The 21,547-nt window shown below is 43.0% G+C and overlaps 1 protein-coding gene across 3 annotated transcripts in view; it reads left to right on the forward strand.

Annotated features, from left to right (window-relative positions):
- Window positions 1–21,541, forward strand: part of DGKG (diacylglycerol kinase gamma) — a 235,291-nt gene extending 213,750 nt beyond the window's left edge. For 2 of the 3 annotated variants that reach the window (XM_006171477.2, XM_027769454.1), the window contains 3 exons: window positions 6,761–6,881; window positions 10,190–10,250; window positions 21,040–21,138. In XM_006171477.2, coding sequence (XP_006171539.1) covers window positions 6,761–6,881; window positions 10,190–10,250; window positions 21,040–21,138 — 281 coding nt within the window. Of the gene's footprint in view, window positions 1–6,760; window positions 6,882–10,189; window positions 10,251–21,039 lie in introns of all 3 variants that reach the window. The other variant, XM_006171475.2, reaches the window with a different exon arrangement.
- Window positions 21,542–21,547: the final 6 nt, after the last annotated feature.

The raw sequence follows: 21,547 nt of genomic DNA on the forward strand, positions 1-21,547 counted from the left end.
GCCCCCAGGATAGGACCAGCCTACCCAGCCTCTATCTGTCCGCATTGAGCTCTGCAGAATCCTCCCTGCATGGGCAGGTCTAAGGATATGAAAGCAAAATGGGGCCCTTGACATCAAAGAAGTGAGAAAAGGAGCAGAGTCAGAGAACAGATTAAAGGAGGGAAATACTGAGTGGGGTGTCCATTTAATATAAAGCTACTGGATTTCAGCCCCTTCGAAGAGGTTTGTAAAACTGAGGAACATTGAAGAGTTCAGATGTTTTTGATCCCTAATACTATGGCCTAGGGATTTGCACACAATTCTAAGAATGTAGGTAGACAGTGGGGTTGACAAAGTGAAAGTGGAGAAAAAGGAAAGTTAAACAAATGTATTTTGAGTGCCACTCTGTGCCAGGCACTGTCATATTCGGCTTCTGTTTAAATCTCATCTCATCGACCTCACTTTGAGATCAATATTATTATTCCTAATTTTCAACTGAAGATCTTAAAGCAATCAGGGAATAGCTTGTTTATATAGTCTTTTTACTCCAATTGCTGCATGTGTTTGGGACAGTTTTATTGCCTAAGGCTCAAGTTCTCAAATGTGAGCATGCCTCACAATCGTCCAGAGGGCTTGTTAGAACACAGAGGCTGGGTCCAAGCCCCAGAGTGTCTGATTCAGCAGTTCTGGGCTGGGACCCAAGGACTGGCATTTCTAACAAGTTAGAAGTGATGCTGGCCCACAACACATTTTGAGAATCACTATTCAATGGGGATGATCCACTCAATGGCCCAGCCCAATAGATCCCCAACTGTGTTGTACTTTAGATTCACCTGGGGAATCTTTAAAAACAAACAGTAATATGTGGGCCCATACCCATGGGTTCCAATTTAACTGGTATAGTATGTAATCTGGGTATCACCATCTTTTAAAACTCCCCAGCTGATTCTGACAGGCAGCAAAATTTAGGAGCCACTGACTTAGCCTCCTTGACTCTAACCCCCATCAGCCTGGGGCCACAGGTGGGTTATCAACAACTAGCACTGCCCATATCTCTTCCAGCTTGCTCTTCCCCACTGTCTCAGAACACCTGTTCCTAGAACTCATCAGGCCCCTTACCTGTCTTCTCCCTTTTCATCCAGTGCCTCATCTCCCTCCCAATTCAGCCTAGATCCTGTGCAGTGACTATGATCATCTCCTTCCCACAGCCAATAGCATTAATCCTGTGTTCTTGCTTTGACCACATCTACCTAGGAGAGTTCGAGAGGTATCTAAATCAAATCGTAGGCACAGAAGGCCAGGGAAGTTTCTCAAAGTTAATGACACTTGACCTGAATTTTGATGGACAAGTTAAAGTGGGAGAATGTGTTCCAAGCAGATGTAGAGCATATTTGAAAGCCCAAAAGACAGACACAAGAGGGTTTGCCTGGAAAATTATGTTTCATAGTGGGGCCTTCAGAAAGTTCATGTAAAATGCACCTTATGAAAAAATTAGGCATAGACTTTCAAAAATTTTTGCACTGAAATAAACTTGTGCTTTAGTTACATTTTTCTATGACCTTTTGATGTCCCCTTGTAAGTCTGGATCAGGTGCCTAGACCTACAGGATCAGGAAATAAAACTGTAGATGGGGATGGACCTCAGACATCAAACCAAAGAGTTTGAACATCATCTTTATAACTGTGAAGAGCTGTTGATGGGTTATTTTAATGACTTTCAAGTTATAACATTAACACATATTTACAGAAAATGGAAAACACCTAGAAAAGCATATATAAGAAGGCAACATTTACCTTTAATGTAAGCACTCAGAACTCATCACTGGGATTTGTCCTTTCCTTCTATGCATATTCTTGCCTAGCTGAAAGCATGCTGTATAAGTAAGTTAATATCCTTTCTTCACACTTCACATTATAACAAATATGTTTAATGCTTTGTAAATGTTTCAGTGGTGCAAAAAATTCATCTATGGATCATATCATTTGTTTAAGTATTCACATACAGGTGGAAATAAAGGCTTCAGGGGCATATTTTACTATTATTAACAGTTCCACAGTATGCATATTTATATGAACATAGGCTCTTTCAATGATTTTTTAATTTATTATTATCATAACTTCATTTATATTACATTGAATCACATATAACTTTATAGTGTATTACATTTCTTTTTCCAGAAAGAATACCATGCATATCAGTCAATACAAAGACATTAAAGTCCCCATCATTCTCATCAAATAACTTTTAATTATTTTTTCTACATGATGATTATTATTATTCCAATTATTTTTAAACATTCAATCAATATTTATCATTTTGCTTCTTTCAATGATTTCTCACAATTGATACAAAATAAGAAATTGGTTGATCAAATAATGTGAAAGTTTTAGACTCTTATTACAATTGGCTAAATTCTTTGGAATAAGTTTTCCATCAGTTTACTACATCAATGTGAAAGAATGCACTTTGTATCATCCTTCCTCAGCACTTGGTGTTAAGCTTGGTGCCACTGAGGACTTTTGGCGTGAGATTACACAACCGTATTTGCATCTTTAAAATTGTGTGCTGGAGGTCGAGCCAAGAGGGCCACACTTACTCTGCTATTATTGCCCTTGCTATTCCTTCTTTACTTATATATGCCATATAAAATCACACTCTGAATCATTGGTACCTAAGGTAAAACAGACACCTGGTATACCAGATGTCCCAATCCTAGATTCCATGTCTTACAGTAATTGTTTGGTTTGTCTGAACACTGACTTATTATTACCAAGAATAAATAAGAGCAGGGATGAAAGACCTTATTCTCTGACTGCCACAAGCTTGTGCCTAGCCCAGAGACCCTCTTCCTCTAGCTCTGGCCAATGAAAGTCTCTGGACAGTAATTCTTCTTAGGGAATTTTTTTTGTATATTTTTCAATGAAACTACCAAGTGAGTTTATTGCTAAATTAATCTATATTTCTACCCTGTGACTCTCCAAGCCCACTCATGATCACTCTTGTGCCTGGAATATCCTTCCTCCTTGCTCTGCTCAACCAAGCAAATTACATTTGGTTATTAAGACCTTCCTTAAATATCTGTGACATCTGCTGTCTGTACCTTGGCCAATCAGGATCACTCAGGCTTCTTTTATCCTTTGATTCAGCCACAGCATTTCTACACCTAACTCTTTCAGCCAACAGTTCTTCAAGAATAAAACATTTTTTATGCCTAGTTCTTAACACAATGTCTGGCACTTTGTTGTTACTCAGTAACTATTGAATGAGTAAGTGAATGAATGTGTTTTACTAAATTGCATAGATGTCCCATCTTAAATATTAATGAGTTGAAGATTGTAAAGACAATATGGAGATGAAATGAATTTCCAAAATCACACTCTGAATCATTGGTACCTAAGGTAAAACAGACACCTGGTATACCAGATGTCCCAATCCTAGATTCCATGTCTTACAGTAATTGTTTGGTTTGTCTGAACACTGACTTATACTCTGGTCTCTTTCATCTATATATATATATATATATATATAATATATATACATATATATATATATATATATATGGCATATATAAGGTGCTCGCACTGCACCAGACTTTATTACCAAGAATAAATAAGAGCAGGGATGAAAGACCTTATTCTCTGACTGCCACAAGCTTGTGCCTAGCCCAGAGACCCTCTTCCTCTAGCTCTGGCCAATGAAAGTCTCTGGACAGTAATTCTTCTTAGGGAATTTTTTTTGTATATTTTTCAATGAAACTACCAAGTGAGTTTATTGCTAAATTAATCTATATTTCTACCCTGTGACTCTCCAAGCCCACTCATGATCACTCTTGTGCCTGGAATATCCTTCCTCCTTGCTCTGCTCAACCAAGCAAATTACATTTGGTTATTAAGACCTTCCTTAAATATCTGTGACATCTGCTGTCTGTACCTTGGCCAATCAGGATCACTCAGGCTTCTTTTATCCTTTGATTCAGCCACAGCATTTCTACACCTAACTCTTTCAGCCAACAGTTCTTCAAGAATAAAACATTTTTTATGCCTAGTTCTTAACACAATGTCTGGCACTTTGTTGTTACTCAGTAACTATTGAATGAGTAAGTGAATGAATGTGTTTTACTAAATTGCATAGATGTCCCATCTTAAATATTAATGAGTTGAAGATTGTAAAGACAATATGGAGATGAAATGAATTTCCAAAATCACACTCTGAATCATTGGTACCTAAGGTAAAACAGACACCTGGTATACCAGATGTCCCAATCCTGGATTCCATGTCTTACAGCAATTGCTTGGTTTGTCTGAATATTGACTTATACTCTGGTCTCCTTCATTTAACTCCAAATTTAATTTGTGCCTAAGTAGCCCTATGCTAAAGGAAGGAAAGGAGATTAAATGATGCCAGAATTCCCCAAAGTATTCTCCAAAGAAAACTATTGCCATGACTGTTTATAGGTATCACACGAAAGAAGGGTTTGTGGTCCAATAACTTTTGGAAAACAAGTTAAATAGATTTCTTTACCTCAGGAGTTCTCAGTAGGCATTCTAGGAAGTTGAAAGAAAAATCAGTAGGCAATGGCGGAGAAATAGAACAGTCAAGTCTTGCCTCAGTAGCAGACAGGAGTCACCCTCGCCTCTTTATGTCAGGGAGTTTCTCAGTACAGGTTCAAAGGCAAAAAGTATACCAAGGCCCTAGTCATTGCCCTTTTCTCTATATTTATCTCCTCAATCCCGCATCTGTGTAAACCCCTGCCCCCCAACCTACCCATGCTGATGAGATCAGCCTTCATTACTTTTCTTCCAGAGCCAAGAAGCAAGGTAATGTGTGGGAAGTGATAGCTGCAAGGTAATGTGTGGGAAGTGATAACAACTTTAGAGTTAAAGCCATTCAACAGGAAAATTTGTTAAAAGACCAAGACATTGCAAAGCTGAAACACTTGAGTCTATTAAGTCTCCTGCTTCTTAGAACATTCTGTTACCAGGGTCTGTTGCAGGGAGGGAAAACATTGAACTATCACAGCACTGTCAGATACCAAAGCCTGGTACAAAGAGCAACATTTTATAAGATATCTGTCTCTGCCACTAGAATAACTTCTAAAACGTTCTGCTTTGCCCTTCTTTCTTCTACCCCAGCATAAATCCCCCAACTTCCTCACTCCTAGAAGCTCTCTATTCATTTCTCTCCTTCTTCTTCTTTTTATCCCCACCTTCACCCTATAGTCCACATTGTTTTCACACACACTATTAGAACAGCACAGTGAGTTAAGACTATCCAGTGGTTTATTCAACATTCTTTGGTAAGAAGGGAACTAATTAAGTGACTAGAGGTTTAGGCATTCCTTGTTTATTATGTCCAAACTCCTTCAGAGAGCCTGAAGCATTCTCCTAAACAAACATTACGCTCTCATAGCTTCTTATTCTGAGTCCAAATGAGATGGAGAGCTTCAGGAGCCAGTATCTTTTCATAGATACGAACAAAGAAGCACTAGAGAAGGAGAGTGGGAGTGTCGATGGATGTAAAAGGGGAAAGCTACGTGCCTGTCACATAAAGACTAACTCAATTTGTGTGTGTGTTGGCAGCTGATGGCGGTCAGTGATCATCAGTCGTTTAGAGGTAGCAGTGTTAACACATTTGTGATCAGCCCAATCCATCAAAAGAATGTTTTTGTTAAACAATAGTCTTCTAAACAAAAGAGCAAAAATATCTCCTTGCCAATCTCAACAAACTGTTACACTATATATACCAGGAGGCTCTTTAGAAGAGAGAAGCCACCTGCTAAATAAACAACCATTATCACAGACACACGTTTCTAGTTTGTGGATATTAATAGGATGTTACTGATTAGTCACAGTGAAAGATACTTTGGCCTTGATAGGCAAAGGAATGGAAGCTTTGTAAAATCTGCCTTTTTATTTTGGTTCTGTTTTAAATAAATAGCTTGTGTTATAAAAGTCAGTCTTGGGCCCAACATCAGCCATTAATCCTGTCATTGCTTTCAGAAGAATTGGGAGGCACAATCTAAGCCTTCAGAGCTCTGAGGGGAAAAAGAGAGAGAGACTTCTTCCAGGTGCTGAATGAGAAGCAACCACCACTGTGGTAGGCCATGTTCCTGACTGACTTTGAGCCTGAGACTTGTATTTTCTGCCCCTCCTTCCCACTATGAGCCCATAATAATCTAGTGTAGGTGGAATATTCTTTTCCTTGGCTTTCATTAGACACCTGGTGTCCTGAAAGAGGTCACTGATTCTCCTGAGGATGTCCGAGGAGGTTGGCTCACCAGTGGCTTACCACATCCAAATTTGAGGTTAATTAAGCATCAGTCATCATCACTGGGGCCAAGATGTTATTCAGACATTCAGAAAAGAGACTTAATCCAGCTACGGATAATAACCCTCATCAACATTCCTTCCTAGCCTAGTCCCAAACCAATGTGCCTTTAGCTACACTGGGAGGTTGAAAATTATTTCAGAAATAGCTGGTTCTTCATTTATGCTTCTCTACATTTGAAGTAGTTTCTTGATATGCCAACCTATTCATTGAATACATATTAATGTTCTGAATCAAAACTTTTTTTTCACTTGAACTGGGCTTATGTTCCTGAAATGATACACTCAGTGACTTTTGGGAAAATGTCCTATTCAGAATGAGTATGAGGAAGCTGTGTGGTGTGAGGTGAGGGATGCTGCTGGGTAAGTGTGGCTATCTAGAGACGAGACTTTCTTGCCAGAAGCAGTCTCAGAAACAAATGTGTCTGCACTGCTCTTCCTGTTTTACTCTGCAGACCTCAGTGACCAACTCCTGGAAGTGGTGGGGCTGGAGGGAGCCATGGAGATGGGGCAGATCTACACCGGCCTGAAGAGTGCCGGCAGGAGGCTTGCCCAGTGCTCCTCTGTCATTATCAGGTAAGCCGCCTCATGACCCAGCAGCCTCCGAGGCTGCCCACCTCCCTTAACATTCTTGCAGGCTAGAATGCCACAAGTAAGAAGCCATCTCTGGATTTTGGCACAGCACGAGTGATACCATTTGTCAAAAACATTCTTGTAGACCATTTCCCAAACAGGACATAATCCAGCCAGGTCATCAACCAGGGGATCCATCACAATCAGTTTGCTATTCTCTTAAAATGAGATGGTCAAATTCTTTAATAAGAAGAATAAGATTATGGGGTCCAGAGAGCCAGAGGTCCAACTCCTGGCCTTTTTAACTTTACCAATTAAAATGTTAGACATATGCCAGGGGCACACTCGGATATATAAAAAATAAAACACATTTCTGCTGTGTTCTTTCTTAGATAGTAGCCTTGGAAATACTATTTTCTGTATGCTTTTGTATGCTAAGCCGTCACTATCAGCAAACCTGTCATAATCGTCTGAAAGGATAACAGTTCTTCAGAGTAGGAACCTCACAGGCCAGCCGCAGCAGCTCCCAGAAGAGACAGGGTCTAGTGGACAGGATCCTCTGATTTCAATGGCCTCTGCATAATCAATGCACCCAGTCCCATTCTGGTTCAGATTCTATCAGCATGACTTGGGGATCTCCTACAGGGCACCACAGCATGCAGGGTTTCCCGAAGTCCTCGACCACAGCACCGTTTTCTCCCTGAATCTCTCTGGCATATGTCATCAGAGCATATCTGGGAGACTCCACACTTGGCCCTACCCCGCATCCCTCAGGAAGGTCCTCACCGCCGGCTCCCTGCATTCCACTAACCCCCTTTCTGCAGTCTCTCTCGTTTTCTCCTCTGTTTCCTCTGTTCCCCAGAGCTTTGCTCCCCTTCCTTTCTGTCATGGTGGCACCGTTTTCCAGCTCAATCTCCTTAGCCCTGTCAGTTCTCCAGGTCCTAACAGTGAGTAGGTCAGTGTGTTGGCACGTCTCAGCCATCGCCTGTGTAGAGCACAGAGAGCGCGGCATCGTCATCCCTGAGGGGTCCATCATGCCACATCTGAGGGAGGGCTTTTCTTCGTCGTCAGTAGATCTACTTCCAGATATAAACAGAGGAGTTGAGCCAGGAGCCCCATCTTCCTGGGCACTTTCCACATACTCTCCTTGGCCTCAACAACCAAAATGCCACTCATTTCATTCGTTTTCATCATTAGACTTATTGTTTTTAATATTAAATTTCCTTGAGGTCACTCAGGGAATCATCACATCAAACGTTCTCATTTTTAATTTTGAAACAGGACAGACAAGCCCAGGTGAGGCTTCCTGGCCAGTGGGTGGGAACCATCCCCTGCCCACCCAGACCAGCGGCCTCCAGAAGGCTCTCGTTTTCTCCCAGCCACAATGTAGAATGCATCCTGGGCTCTCCTGCAGAGGGAAATCAGACCTCCCCTCTCTCCTTTTAAGAATCCTTGTGCCGGTAACGCAGTTAGCATAATGGCCATGTTGCTGGACTCCCACGTAGTTGACCACGGTTCGCGTCCTGAACCCGGTGGCTTAAAACCCACACCGGGCGCGTGTGCGTGTGTGCCCAAGATCTTGAGAGGAGAATGGAGGAGAAGGGATTACTGCATGGCCATCCCCCCTGGGGGGGAATCCTTGTGCCATAGTAGCCCTGTCCCAAGCAAGGAAGCAACATTTTCTCTTCTCCTTTCCTCCTACCCATGGGGACGCTATTCCTGCATCACTTCCTTCCCAGTTAGGCCAGGTCCATAGTTCGTGCAACCCCAGACTGTGCTGTTCAGGAGATGAAAGAGGGGCTGGATAGGACTGAGTGAAAGCAAGACACACCCAGCACTGCGCCGTGCCTTGCATAGGTCGGAGACGTTACCTCACTGATGATGCAACTCCTCACTCAACAGAGGCCAGGCCCTCTCCCCCTTCACAGTGGAGCTTTTGGCATGAAGTGCAGGCCCTTTGTTCAGCCCTGGTGCCGCCATGCTGTTGGCCACTGTCTTCTGTGGATTCCACTTCTCACCCAGGCACTGTTTCTCCGAGTGGGATCTGAGGACCAACACAACAGAATTACATACACATAGCGCACAGGAAATGCAGATGCCAGGCCAGCAACAAAGCACAGTGGTAAGGCACTGCTCAAGAGAAGCCAGATCCCTCATGGATGGCTGGTTGAAATGAAATATGTCTGGTCAGCCTGAAATATGCCAGGTACACAGTCAATGCCCAAGAGCCAACGGGCTAGAGGACTGGAGGAAGGAGATAGTAGGGCCATGAGACCTTGTGAAGGGAGCTCCTCTCTCTACCCACTTTCACTCTCCTATGTGGGCATGTGCTCTGTCATGAATACACTGAGAAAGATGCAAATTCTTAGGTCTGGCCCCAGAACCTGCAACTCGAGGTCCTTGAGGTGGACTCAAGAGTTTTAAAAAGCTTTTATATTTTATATATTTTTTTTTAATTTTTAAATTTCTTCTTTGTAATTGATACCAAATTTTAGTATTTATGAGGTACGGTGTAATATTTCAATACATGAATGCCATGTGAGTGATCAAGTCAAGATAATTAGCATACCCATCACCTCGAGCATTTATCATTTCTTTGTGTTGAGAACATTCAAAACCCTCTTTCTATCTACTTTGATGTATGCAATAAACTATTTTGAACTGCAGTCACTCCGATGTGCTGTAGAACACTGGAACTTATCTCTTCTATGTAACTGTAATTTTCTACCTGTTAACCAACCTCTCCCAATCTCCCCACCATTCCCAGCCTCCAGTAACTACTATTCTGATCTCCACTTCTAAAAGGCCAACCTTTTTTAAATATTTATTTCATTTTATTTATTCATTCATTTATTTTAATTTGGCCAGAGAGAAAGTGAGAAAGCAAGCTGCCAGGTCAGGGACTCGAATCATGGTCGGCCATGTGGGAGTGTCCACCACCTTAGCCACCACGCCACCTGCTGGCCCCAAGGTCAACCTTTTTTGCTTCCATGTGAGAACATGCGGTAATTGTCTTCCTATGTCTGGCTTGTATCACTTCCTGTAACGTCCTCCAGGCTTATCCATGTTGCCAAAAATAACAAGATTTCTTTCTTTTTTTATAGCTGAATAATATTCCATAGTGTATATATGCCACATTTTTATTTGCCCACCAGGAATCTATTTTTAACAAACACTCTAGGAGAGCCTTAGCAAACCACTCCTAGGTGGGCAGGAAAGGTCTTCTCCCTTCTTTTTTTCTGGTGACAACAACCTCAATTCTCCAGCTCCAAGAAGCTCACTGTTTTCTCTGGGTCTTGGGGGGGTTCCAGGACTAACAAGCTACTGCCGATGCAGGTGGATGGAGAGCCCTGGATGCAGCCGTGTTGCACGGTGAGTTTTGTCAGTCTTTCAAATGGAGGTGAGAAGCCTCATTTTTAACCCCTTTTGGGCACAGACGATATGAAATCGCTGTCAGAGTTGCAGGGACTTTGGACGAGTATCTAGTGCAGCATCTCTTCCCCTTTCTTCATCCAGACACTCATTTACCTGACAGATTGTTACTGAGTGCCTGCCGCACACGGGACACTGCTGGGCACCAGCTATAAAACTGAATGAGACATAGGCCCATCTTCAAGGAGCTGACAGTTCCCATTGGTGAACTCTGAGACTCTATCCACTGTGTCCTTGACAGCATCAGCTTGAGTCATTCCCGCGGCAGGAAACTTACCATCTCAGAAGGAAGGCTGTACTGCACGTGCGCAGGACTAATGGTTAGCGAGAGTCTCCCTATGTGCTACCCAAATCCGCACACTCAACCTAGAACTTCCAGCCAGCTGTTCTGACCACTCAAGCCCCTGGCAAAGAAATCCCCACAGCACACAGATACGCTTCACCACGGGTGCACCCACAGCCCTACCTGGACACTCCATCAAAAGGGTCACAGCACGGGTTCTTTTTATTGCTTATGGCATTATCATCCAGGCCCTAGTACGGTGCCTGGTTTATGACAGCTGCACAGCAACATGTGATGAATGATGAATAAAGGGACGGCCAGATGAACACATAGAAGTAAAGAGGATACCTCTGTCCCTGACTTACCACAGCCGTCAGCTCTGCATTTAGCACTAGTGCAGGAGCCATGCCCCCCTCAGCTTGTTCTCAGAAACTCAGCTAGACACTCTGTGGCGAAGAAAACCCTTGTCCTCATTTCCAGGACCTCTACTGGGATATTCCATGCGTAATGCCCTCATTATGGTAAAAGCTATGCAAATTTCAAGTGACAAAAGGTGTGTTTCCAAGCTTCCTCACTCTAGTGGAGTATCCTGATGCCTCAGAGACCTGCTGTTCTGAGCCCTTCAGAACATCACGTTGTCTTGTACTGCGGAGAGGGTTTTCATGGGACTGCCGGAAAACAGATGGCATCCCCTATGAATGTTATAAAATAGAAATTTCAGGTCCAGTCACAGTAGCACTCATTGTCAAGATACTCTAAAGGCTGGGATCACAAGTGAGGCCTAGTTCAATTTCTACTCCAACCTGAAGGCCCAGTGCAGGAGCCTATAGTTTTGCTCAGAATCCTGATAGGAAGGAGGACTGGAGTTTGTGGTGTGGTCGGACCCCGCTATAGAGTTCTCACTCACGCTCTCTTTTCCTGCTCTCTCGTCCTCTAGCATTAAAAAAAAAAAAAAAAAGTTTATTTTAAATTAAAAGTTTAAAAATGTGAAATCTCATCACAAAAGAAATGTTGGTAAAAATTGAAACCAGTTAAATAAGAATAAAGCAAAAATAGGTTACACTAATATGTGGTTATGCAACTGGATACAAAGCAAAAATCATTCTTTGAAAGAAAAGATATGTAATGTTAACATTAATAGTCTGAATCTCAGACTAAGATTATAACAAAAACTAAAAGCTTATAGGAGACATTCTTGAAGACATACTAAAAATATACTAAATTTCTCATTGTCTCTCTTCTCTCTGATAATTAAAAAATATAAGTCAGGAGAAAAATCTAATAACTAAACAATCCCTAGGGAAACAAAAATTAGGGCATGCCCTTTTCCAATCTAAGAGAGTCTGAGATGCATAAATCCTATCAACAGAAGACAGAAAGCAAATAATAAGCCAATATTTACAATATTTTTGAAGTATGGAAGAGGTTACAACTTGAGCCAGCCCATGACATGGTGGTTAAGGCAGCTGAATCTGATGTGGCCAACTGTGTGATTCAAGTGCCAGCTCCACAGCTTGACAAACACTGGGCACAGGTGCACGTGTGCCCAAAGTCTTGAAAGGAAGGAGAAAGGGAGGAAAATGGGTTAAGATGTGACAATTCCCCATGAGGATGTCACAGTTTGAGTGCTGGACCTGGTGGCTTGCTTTCTCACTTGTCTTCTCTTGCTCTCTCTGCCTCCCTCTGATCAAATTTTAAAAATAAATGGAATGCATAATAAAATTAAATAATTCTTAAGGGAAAAAAAAGGACCACTACTTTCAAATTAGGTTAGAAATTAAAATTTTATATATGGGGCTAGCAGTTGGTGTGGTAATTAAGGCACTGGAGTTCCACATGGCTGACAGTGGTTCAAGTCCTGGACCTGGCCACTTGCTTTCTCATTTTCCTTGTCTCTCTCTGGCCAAATTATTATTATTAATTTATTTATATATAATAATTAGATTATTCTATTTTTTAATCTAATATATGCTTCTTACGAAGGATACCCTAAAACAAAATGGGTGTTTTTTTTTTTTATTTTAATCCCCAGAGGGCATGTGTGCTTGCCAGAGGGAGGGAAAATACCCCTTGACAAGTGTGGTAACACCATAATCCTTTTTCCTCCACTTCTCCACCGCCTCAGAATGTGGGGTATGTATATGCACCCAGCAAGTTTTCCACTTAGCCAAGGCCAGGATTCAAACCCAGCTGTTCAACTATAAGGGGCTCAGCTCCCAATGCACAGTGTTTAACAACTGCCACTGGGCCAGTCCAATGTTTCTGATTTTTAGAGATAACGACTTCTAGAAAACTAGAACCAGAAATTTGCTTCCTCAAAATAATGAAAAATATCTGTATTAAACCAATAACTAGTAAGAGAGGTCTTCAAAATTTCAGGGAAAGGCATATTGTGAAAAATTGGGCATGCTGGGACCAGCAGTTGGTATAATGGCTATGTTGCTCGACTCCCATGTAGTTGACCACAGTTCGAGTCCTGGACCTGGTAGCTTAAACTCACGCCAGGCACGTGTGTGTGCGTGCCCAAGATCCCAAGAAGAGAATGGAGGAGAAGGGATTACAGCGTGGCCATCCCCCTTCAGGGGGGTGATTTCTCGCTGTCTGTCTCTCTGGCGAGCACACGCAAGCCCTGTAGCAAAAACCACTCCAAAAAAAGAAAAAAAATTTGGGCATGGATTTTTTTATATTTTTGCACCAAAATAAATTCATATTAAAACACTGGACCAGCAGGTCGTATGGTGGTTAAGTGTTGTGGATGCCCACGTAGCCGACCACAGTTCAAGTCCCAGACCTGGCAGCTTGGTTTCTCATTTTCCCTCTCTCTTTGTGTCTCTCTCTGGTCAAATTAAAATAATAATAATAAATAAAATTAAATAAAAATAATTCTTTTAAAAAATAGTGAAACATTACAGGAATTCTCATTATAGTCATAGATAAAAAATGCATGCTAACATTGTTTGGAAGTTACAGCCAATGCAATATATGTGAAGAAGAAAAGAGAATTATTTGGAAAAGAGTCAAAACTGTTATTATTTGTGAGTACTATGACTGTGTATATAGAAAGCTAGTAAAGTCAACTGGAAACCTCATAGGATAAATCAGTTGAATGAATCCCTATAGAAAGATAGATTAAACACTAGGAGTTTTCCTATATACCAGCAATGACCAATCCAAATATAATAGAAAAACATAAAATATAGTAATAGCAACAAAAGTCATAAAATAGTAAACTGAATTGTGGGAAATATATACGAGAAATACTTTAAGACAACCAACATTTTAAAAAAAGATTTAAGAACTGATTCTTTTTATATAAAGAATGAATTTTATTTAACTTTATTTCTTTATTTAAATTTTGACCAGAGAGGGACGGAGCAAGAGAGGAAGGGAAACTGAGAAAGCAAGACTCCAGGTCTAGGATTCAAAACACAGTCCGCTATGTGGGAGTCCAGTGCCCTTAACCACCACGCCACCTGCCAGCCCCGAAGGACTGATTCCTAAGTGCTGAGTTAAGTGCTATGCAATAGAAAGTCAGATCCCATAAGGCCACCCATGGTTCGAATTCTGACCACAGAAACTTGGAAAACACACCAGGTGCATGTGGATGCATGCCCAAAATACTTACGGGATGGAAAAATGGAGGAAAGAGATTTATGATGTGGGGGAACCTCACATCCCATTGTGGGGTTTTCTCTCTCTGGTAAGTGTACGCAATCTCTGGCAATTAAAAAAAGAAAAAAGAAGAAGACTTGAACAGACAAATGTCCCATGTTTCTGAATAGGTTCCAAAACTCCAAAGCAATTTTCTTTTTTTTAACTTGACAAAACAATGTAATTCTTAGGCCATTGTATAAAAGAACTATGAGGGGACCAGCTGTTGGTGTGAACTTCCATGTAGTTGACCACAGTTCGAGTCCCGGATCTGGTGGCTTAAACTCACGCCAGGTGCATGTGTGTGTGTGTGTGCCCAAGATCCCGAGAGGAGAATGGGGGAGAAGGGACTGCAGCATAGCCATTCCCCCCCCCCCGGGGGGTGGTTTCTCGCTTTCTGTCTCTCTGTCTCTGTCTTCTGGTGAGCACACATGCCCTAAAGAAAAAACCTCTCAAAAAAAAAAAAAAAAAACTATGACAAAGCACTTCTCACAAGATATAATTATAAAGGCACAATCATTTGAATAATGTCTTTTGGCACAATATTAGAAAAATAAATCAATAAGATGTACATGTGAGAGCCCTAAGAAACTCTAGTATTACATAAACAGCAATGAAGGAAAAGATATCTAAGAAACTGCCTGTTTGAAAAAATGTCATTCTGTGTCAGCCTCTGACCTCATACCTAGTCTAGAGACAATACCCAAAAAAAGGAGCCAACAAAAACCCACAATCCAATTAAAGAATTAGATGCTACTAGCTATGGGGTAACTGGGTGACTATAGTTACACTGGAAAGGCCAGCCGGTGGCATGGTGGTTGGGGCAACTGGATCCCACATGGCTTGACTGCACAGTTCCAGTCCCAGACCTGCCCCGGTGCGTGTATGTGCTCGCCCAAAATGCCAGAGGAGAATGAATTGTGCTGTGGTCACCACTCTCCCCCCAGAGGGTAATTTCTCTCTTTTTGTCTCTCTCTCTCTCTGGCTGGCATACACACCCTGTAGCAAATTATAAAAAAGAAGAAGAAGAAGAAATTACACTATGGGCAGAAACCTTTTAAGAAAACATGGATATGATTGACTTATTAGCTAATGTTAATTCCACAAGTCAAGACTCAATATAGATATTTGAAAGGCTAAAGACAAGATGTTTGCAATAACTCCTTCAAAGAGCAGGTCAAGTCTGTAAGATATAAAGAAACCAGTTCTTAGAACTCAGCAGGCAAAAAAATATCAACAATGCAATAGTGAACAGACAATTCACTGAAGAAATGCTGTGGCTAATAAACCTATGACATTTGATATTGTAAGTTAAAAAAAGGAACAGAAAAGACTTTCAAATCTCAAAACCAGTGAGAAAGCCACGCCATGTTTCACTCACCACTTACACAGTTGCGTTTACTTTAAGGTGATCTTCGTTGCTGTTGAGGGTGTGATGAGACCAGGACACTCACGGGGAGGGGGGAGAAGGAGTACAGCCTGGTACAGCCACTCTGCAAGGCGTCTGGGGCCACAATCAGGAAGAGCCATCACAAATATGCATCTACCTTGACCCAGTTCATTTATTTTCACCCATAAAGTTGTTCATATACTTCTAGGAATTTGTTCTAAGTAAAATACATATTATCAGAAATGCAGAGGTTAAAAAAAATGCAACAGTTGATGTATAAGAATGTCAATTTCTATTACTCAACAAAGCAAAAAAGAAGGACTTAAAGGTCTTTGGGGAAGAGATTAAATAACTTGTGTGAGATCCATCAAATGGAATCATGTTCAGCCATTGAACATATTTAATACATATTTAATGACATCAGAAATGTTTTTAAAGTGATGTTAAATTAAAACTGTAGATCAAGAAACTGATTTCAATTTCATTCAAACCATATAAGCTTAGAATCAAACTGAAAGCAATACACTGAAGAGTTAACTATTATTGTTGCTCTGTACTTTTGTGGGGGGGGAGGTCAGAGGTTTTTTGTTTGGTTTGGTTTGGGTTTTTGGTTTTGATGTGGTTTTTTTTGTTTTTGTTTGTTTGTTTGTTTTGCTATAAGGCCCATGTGCTCACTGGAGACAGAGAGAGAGAGAGAAAGTGAGAAATCATCCCCCCAGAGGGGATGGCCGTGCTGTAATCCCTTCTCTTCCATTCTCTTCTTGGGATTCTGGGCATGCACACACATGTGCCTGGCGTGAGCCTCAAGCTGCCGTGTCAGGACTCAAACACGGTCAACCGCATGGGAGTCCAGTGCCTCAACCACTTCGCCACTTCTGGTCTCACTTCTATGTACTTTTCATTTTTTCCCCATTCTTAAAAATGTGTCTATGTTTGTACCTAGAAAGTGGAAAGTCTCTATAGAAAATAGATATTTGTTAAGAAAACCCTCATGCCTGCAGCACTGAAAAATGATCGCTGTCTTGGCTGTCACAATTCCGCGCCCAAATCTCAGCTTCAGAATTAAGTACCTTCTCCCACAGTGAGATGACAGCAGAGTCTCAAAACTGAACGTGATCTTCGTTATCCAGCCCAGTTACTCCCAAACCTGAGTGTGCATTCAATTTACCTGGAGGGCTTTTAGAATGCAGCTTGTGGGCCCCCATCCTGGAGACTCTGCCTGAGGGCTGGATGCCTGAGGAGCCACTTTCCCGGCAGGTCCAGGGACCACGCGAGGGCCACCAATGACCGGTTGAGCTTCTTTACTTCTCAGTAAATCCCACTTTTCCCCACCCCTGATTACTCAGCTTCCTTCGAAGGCCTCTGACGGTGGGCACACGTTCGCGTCGCAGGTCGCTCTGAGACTTTGGAACACCAGGAAATAGCTGAGACCTGAAAACTGCAAACTCTGTCCTCTGTCCTCTAGGCTCACTGGAAGCAAGAATATTTCCTTAACATTTTAAAATATCACAGAGGCTAATTTGACACTTTTAAGATTGGTGCTTTAGGGGGCCAGCAAGTGGCATAGTGTTTAAGGCGCTGAACTCCCTCCCACATGAACAACTGCAGTTTGAGTCCCAGGCCCAGAGGCTTAAAAATCTTGCTGGGCATAGTCACATTCATGCCCCAGATCTTGTTGTGTGACCATCAGCTCTGACACACAATTTTTCACATTCCTTCCCTCTGTCTCTCTTTCTGACAAGCCCACACACCCTATGGCAAAAACTTTAAAAAAAAATGCCTTTCTGTTTTCTCCAGCTGAAATTAGGCAGACTTCCAAAGTGATTTGGGAAGCGTCCGCACTTGGAGTAATTGACGATTTTACAAGGCATGATCTGAATTATCTATGCTGAGAGGTCTGCATTCAGGGAGAAGTCTCTCTGTTTATTGCTTCTCTTGAAGTAATAAAAATGTGTTGATTTGGGTATAATGGCCCCCCAAAGTCCATCCCAAGCTCTAGTGAAGTTTAAAATCTTATTCCATTTTAAATGGGAAATTACATGTTGCAGTAGTTGTATGAATTTTGAACTGTCCCAGAAGAGTCAACTATCAATTCTCTCTATAATGGCAGAAAACTCACAACACACGTGTTGTCCTTAGTGTCTGCCAGATGTTGTGAATGCTATGACTTTTTCTTTAACAGGAACTTTAGATAATTTTCTGACTTGCCTAATTCCCAGAGAAATTCGCATTTTAACTACAGAAACGTGGGATGCTAACAGGGGTTAAAAAGATGGGTAGCCACATCCAACTATCCTGAAACGAGATCCCAACTATTCTACCTATTGGCCCCTAATCTGGGTGGGGGTGAGGGGTTGACATCTCTACAACTCAAAATGAGGCTATGACCTCATACTTCTCTCAGTTATCTGCAATGGTAAAATGTACAAAGCTACCAAAATATCGTGTTATCCAGGAGCTCTCAACGACAACCCTATGGAGACCTTTGCCGGAACTGCTAAAAACCAGAATGGGAGGGATTTGAGTTTCATTTCCTCCTCTTTGCTCTGGAGGTGCTACCAAGCAAGTCTATAGCCAGAGGGAGAAAAAGGAGAAGCAAGGATCTTCTATCATCACCGGAAAGTGCAGACAGTGAACAGCTGCCGCCCTTGGCTCCAAGCTCAGCCCAGCTCTGCCTGAGCTCAGCCCAGCTCAGCCCAGCTCAGCCCAGCTCAGCCCAGCTCTGCCCGAGCTCAGCCCGAGCTCAGCCAAGCTTAGTCATCACCATGGCCGGGGTGCGCTTCTGTTGTCTGGGCTGAGCTCCTCAGGCAGAACTTGGGCAGCAGGTTCTGTCCCCTGAATGGGCACTAGTTCTGCAAACACCAAGGTGAATAGCTCAAGTCCTTGCCTTCAAGGGGTTCATGAGGTCAGGCATGAGAAGAGGCTTGCCACAAGGGAATATGCCACAAACCACTGTCACCAAAGCATGCCATTGCATGCTGCAGGTAAGTGGTGTCAGTCTCCAGTCCACACCTCCCTTCCTTGAATTCTGGGCTAAATATAATGCCCACAATAAGACGCAGTACCCAACATGGCACTTCACGGATTTTCAGTTTCCTCCTCTGTGAATGCCGCGGAAGAGAAAGAGTCACTCCCATCCTAGATCTCCAGGCTGGTGGAAGCCAACATAAGGGTCATTTTCAACTTCCATGACCAGGTTATGCCAACTGTCCACATTTCTTCGGGTCTGTTCTTTTCTTCCACTTTGGTTTGTGGTAGTACCCCCTTAGCTGGACACTCCCCCTTCCAGCTCACTCTGATAACAGCCAGTGAATAATTTCCCTCAAATTCTTTTTTTTGGAGGGGGGGTGCGGAGAAGTTTTTGCCATAGGGTGCATGCACTTGCCAGACAGACAGACAGAGAGACAGAAAGCAAGAAATCACCCTCCGGGGGGATGGCCATGCCGCAATCCCTTCTCCTCCATTCTCCTCTCAGGATCTTGGGCACGCACAAACACACACCTGGAGTGAGTTTTAAGCCACCAGGTCCAGGACTCGAACCGCGGTCGACTACATGGGAGTCCAGCGACATAGCCATTATACTTACTGCTGGTCCCACTCAAATTCTTTTTCATTATGTTATTCTGTAGCTTGAAAAGCCAATTTATCAGGCCAACATGTGGCATAGTGCTTAAGACACTGAATTTCCACATGGTTGACCATGGTTCGAATACTGGACCCGGCAGCTTGACAAGTGCTTAGGATGCGTGTGCGTGTGTTCCCAAAAGCCAGAGAAGGCAATGGAAGAGAAAGGACTGTGCCATAGCCATCCTCCCTGAGGAGGCGATTTCTCACTTTCCCCTCTCCCTGTCTTTGTCTCTCGCAGGCAAGCACATGCACCCTATCTCCAAAATTACTTTAAAAATTAGTTAATAAATAAATTTTTAACAATCTCTAACTGTCACGGTCCCTCATTACCTCACATGAAACCTAATCTTGCTGCCTCCTTTCAGAACCCTCCACAGGCTGCCCTGCCCACAGCCCTAATGCCATTCTCACCCTTCACCCCACACACTACCCCATCACACGTGGCTCCTACTCAGGGTCTTCTTTCTCTGGTCACCAACATATTTTCTTCCCTTCTTTCCCATCTTAAAATCCTGTCCTAATTGCTCCCATCGTCTCTTCTCATTCCCTACCTAACTCCTTTTGAACACTACTTGGTTTATCCTGCACTAACTTAAACCTGTTGATGGGAGTCTCATCCATAGTTCTTTGTTGTTCTCTGCAGGACATTTCCAGTAAAAAAAATGAGAATGGGTTCATAGGCTATTTCTTTGGACATCCATCATTCTTTCTCCTCCAATATAAGACAAAGACCTTCCAGTTTACAGTTTCCACTTGGTTTTTTCAACAAGCTACACGTTGATCTCTGGAAGAAAACCAGGACACATATCCTTATGCTCATGTCACAGTCCCGCAAGCACTAGCTCTGAAGGGCAAATGATTCTTCTCAAGTCCCATAGCAAAGAAATGTACGTGCTGGGACCGACGCCCAGGTATTTCACCCTAACAGCCTCCCGTTCCTGCTTCACCTTCCTACTCCACACGTGTCTACATGATAAAAATTGTTAGTGGACCACCGACAATGCAGCCTGGTAAGGGGCAGTGTCCCGAGGCCACATTCAAATCGGGATTGAGTATTGTAAAGCCATGCTCTGAAGATACGGTGGGAAAGAAATCCAAAAATGAGAATTCACCAGTCCTTTCACTTCCAATTGATTTAAAGTGTGCATGAGAAAACACTTATAAATGCTAAAATTAAAAAAAAAAAAAAAAAAGCTTTTAAAAGAAAGTAGGGTCTCCCTGGCAGACTAAGAAAAGAGGAAACAGTCCGGGACTCACTTGGGAACGCTACAGTGTGCTGTCTGGTCAGAGCTCAGACTGAGGCCTCCAGGCCAACATCCACATCTCCACACCCCCCGCGGGAGTGGCCGGGAGCGATGGAGGCTGCCGAACTGGGCTCTAGCTGCTCTCGCCCTCTCTGTGTGAATTTAGGCTAATCTAAAGCCCAAGGTCCCACTGGGTCTTTATCTGTCCTGTAGTCAGGTTGAATGAGAAGGTCCCCAAGGTCTCTCTGGCTGTGACATTCTGAGAGTCTATGAATAGCAAGGACACAAGACAGGTGCGAACTGATCACCCCGTGGGAAGCTCACACCTGTCTCTCCCCAGCGTTTCCGCCCCTCACTTCCAGCAGCACCAAACTCCAGGCCCGGGCAGGGTCAAGTTGCCAATTTTGGAGCTGTTCAAGGACAGTTGCCCTTCTGCAGCCCGAGGCTGGCCTTCTTCCTCTCTCTGCAACTCCCTCTCCCTTGGCCTACTGAGATTTGCGTGCCACTAATTCATTTCTGCCTCTTTGCTTTTAGATAAAAATTACTCACAAGAACCAAGCGCCCATGATGATGGGGCCTCCCCAGAAGAGCAGCTTCTTTTCCCTGAGGAGGAAGAATCGTTCCAAAGACTAACCAGTGTGCCGGCCACACCGAGAGAGAACAAGAAACTGTTCCTGCACACTCACACGCACACACACACGCACACACACACACTTGCACACACACTCTTCTCCAACCAATGGAAGCAAAGCCACCCGTCAGGAAGAAAACCTCACCTTGCCATGCATTCTTTCTACTTCAAGAACTGCTACACCCTAATAGAGCCAGCGCCAACCAAACATTTCGAACGGACTTAGGGCCCACCAGAGTGTAGTTGGCTCGTGCCGCCACCTCCTCATTCCCAGGCCTTGAACAGGGCTTTCTGAGACTGGAGGAGCAAGCCCCCTTGCTTTCCATCTGCCCTGCAAGTTTTCTCGTAGACGCACAAGAAGAGTAGGCTGCAGGTTTCCTGCCTCTGGTGAGATCGGATGTGGCCAAGGGA

The sequence above is a fragment of the Tupaia chinensis genome, unplaced genomic scaffold (assembly GCF_000334495.1).
Source record: "Tupaia chinensis unplaced genomic scaffold, TupChi_1.0 Scaffold149658_1, whole genome shotgun sequence".
NCBI lineage: Eukaryota > Metazoa > Chordata > Mammalia > Scandentia > Tupaiidae > Tupaia > Tupaia belangeri.